We start from the raw sequence: 2,927 nt of genomic DNA, 5'->3' as shown, positions 1-2,927 counted from the left end.
CTATATACTAAATAAACTCCAGGAAGAATTAAGAGCCTAATGCAAAAAGTTTAACTATTAAAACAATGAACGATGAGGAGGAAGAAGAGGAAAAAGGGTAGGAGCTAGAAGAAAAAAGATATTAGTTAATAATGTCAGATTAAGAAAAATTCTAAACAAAGCATGTAAGGGATTATATAAGATAAAAATTAATAAATGTGAGTATATAAGATTATATTTATCATTTATAAATAACACATATCTTGAAATAATCTTAACACACAGAAATTATTAGCCACAAATAGTTACATTTTAATATCTTTTGCCTGTAAAGAGTGCTACAAATAAATGAGGAAAATTGAGATTTAAAGAAAAAATGATCAGATAATTTGTAGAAGTAAAAATGACCAATAAACACATAAAATAGTAATACATTTTACTCTTACTCAAAAGTATTAAAAAATGCAGCAGTACCTTCATTAAAATGTTTTTAAATGCTTATTGAGTATTTAGTATTTATGTTGCTGTTCTATATTTGTAATACATTATATGATTGACCCCTTTAAAAAAAAAGAACCTTAGTCATACTATGGGTTAAAGTAGATCTTCATCTACTGTAGCCAATTTGTTATAATGCATTGTTAATTATTCTATAAAATGTGTGTGTGACTATGTGAGTGTTCCTTATCATTCCATTTTTCCTCATTCTTGGAGTCTTATCTAGATCAGACTTCATTATTTTAACCTCTCTCCCTCCCAGACTACCTGACATGTGTCTCCCATGTCAGTTTTTGAAATGAAAATTATCATTTTATTTCCCTGGTAGGAAATTTTAAATGTTTCAAACATTATAATAGGATCAGATATAATATCTTCCATTAGTTAGACAAGATAAATCAGGTTGACTTTTCTACACATTTAGACATTTAAATTTGATGCTATGTTGGTTTGTTAAGGTTTGGAATAACAGCCTGACACAATTCAGTGATGGTAATAAGAGTTGGTAATGAAAGTTACCATTGAGTGTTCTCCTGATTTGCTCTGATAATTGTGGAATTTTCAGTAAGATTTGCCAAACAATTTTGAAATTATATCCATATATCTTTGAGCAAAACAGTCTAATGATTTATAGATTAATATTTTATATAAAAACAGCTTTCTTTTTATTTGTCCCTTCTCTATAAAACATTTTTATAAGTTAAAATCAATTTTCCATGGAAGATGAAGTTTTTTAACAATATTATTATTCTTCATATGTTTTTTAAGAGCACTTAGAACCTCCTTGTTTCTTAGACTATAAATAAAAGGATTTAATAAAGGAATTACTATTGTATAAAAAACTGCCACTGGTATATCTTTATCCCCTTCTTCAAAAGGTCGAATATACATGAGAAGACAAATGTAAAATATTGAGACAGATAGAAAGTGGGATGCACAGGTAGAAAAAGCTTTACCTCTCCCTTCTTTGGACTTCATTTTGAAAATGGTGAAAATGATGCAGATATAAGAGACAAAGACAATGGCAATGGTGATGATTTGAATTGGCATTGAAAAAATATAGATCATTAGTTCATTGATATAAGGGTCAGTACAGGAGAGTCTATAGAGTGGAAGAATATCACAAAAAAAGTGATCAATTTGATTAGACCTGCAGAAAGTTAACCTTAATAAAAGCCCTACATGGATCATGGAATGCAGATTACTAGCTATGAAGATCCCTATAGCCATGTGAATGCAGAGTTTCTTTGACATCATGGTGTGGTACTGCAGTGGGTTGCATATGGCCACATAGCGATCATAGGCCATTGCTGCCAGTAGAAAGCAATCTGAAGTTTCAGCAAAGCAGAGAAAATAAAACTGTGCCATGCATTCATAAAGGGAAATCATTCTGTCCTTTGAAAAGAAGTCCTCCAACATTTTGGGGGTAATAGCACAGGAACAACAGGAATCCATCAGAGCCAGGTTGCCCAGGAAGATGTACATTGGTGTGTGAAGACGATGCTCCATAAAAATCAATACCACCAGGCCAAGATTCCCCACCATAGTGATCAAATAAATGGCAACAAACACCAAAAACAGAAGAATCTTCATTACTGGCTGATCTGTAAATCCTATGAGGATAAACTCTGTTGTCAAGGATTGATTTTCCTTTGCCATTCCTGGCTTCTCAGCTGAGATAGAAATGATAGAGAAATGAAATCCTAAATTAGAGTGTGTTTATTCTCCCCTCTCATTTTTGCATGTACAAAAAGAAAGAAGCTGTTTTTAAATCATCCTATCCTGTTTTAACAAACTAGCACACGCACTGTAGGTCAAGAATACAAGAAGAAAAGTATGAGAGATTATATACACAGTGATCATCTAAAAACGACTGTGTGAATTTCCACGACAGAAGGGTGTTTTCTGCATAAATTATCCAATGTTAATATACAATTTCCTGGTCAGTATATATAATTTAGCATTTCCAAAATTAGAAGACATTTTCTTATGGTGTCTTTTTCTCCAAGAAAATAAAATAATAGACACATTTTAACTACTATCCTATTGGGTTGATGTAATGTTTGGAAAAAAGTTACTTTAGACATTTTAAGTGTCTAAGTGTATTATTTTTAAAATTTCATGGAATCACAGTGGGTTTTAAAAAATGATTTCTCTTTTTAAATTTTATTTTATTTTATTTTTCTTTTTTTTTCAATTTATTTATTTTCAGAAAAACAGTATTCATTATTTTTTCACCACACCCAGTGCTCCATGCAATCCGTGCCCTCTATAATACCCACCACCTGGTACCCCAATCTCCCACCCCCCCACCACTTCCAACCCCTCAGATTGTAAAAAATGATTTCTCTAGCTTAGTATTCCTTCACGGAGAAGCTTACCAAGGGATATTTTCATACCTATTCAGTCTCTAAAATGGGGTAAAAATATAGAACATTTTAAAATTGTCT

At 31.5% G+C, this 2,927-nt stretch overlaps 1 protein-coding gene across 1 annotated transcript; it reads right to left on the bottom strand.

Moving 5' to 3' along the window:
- Nucleotides 1–1,170: 1,170 nt before the first annotated feature.
- On the bottom strand, nt 1,171–2,136 carry LOC122910043 (olfactory receptor Olfr180-like). The gene has a single exon (XM_044254791.1). The coding sequence runs from the start codon at nt 2,134–2,136 to the stop codon at nt 1,171–1,173; it is 966 nt and encodes a 321-aa protein (XP_044110726.1).
- Nucleotides 2,137–2,927: the final 791 nt, after the last annotated feature.

The sequence above is a fragment of the Neovison vison genome, chromosome 6 (assembly GCF_020171115.1).
Source record: "Neovison vison isolate M4711 chromosome 6, ASM_NN_V1, whole genome shotgun sequence".
In the NCBI taxonomy this organism is placed as follows: domain Eukaryota; kingdom Metazoa; phylum Chordata; class Mammalia; order Carnivora; family Mustelidae; genus Neogale; species Neogale vison.
Note: the sequence above shows the minus strand (reverse complement) of the source record. Positions and strands in the feature narration are given on the sequence as shown.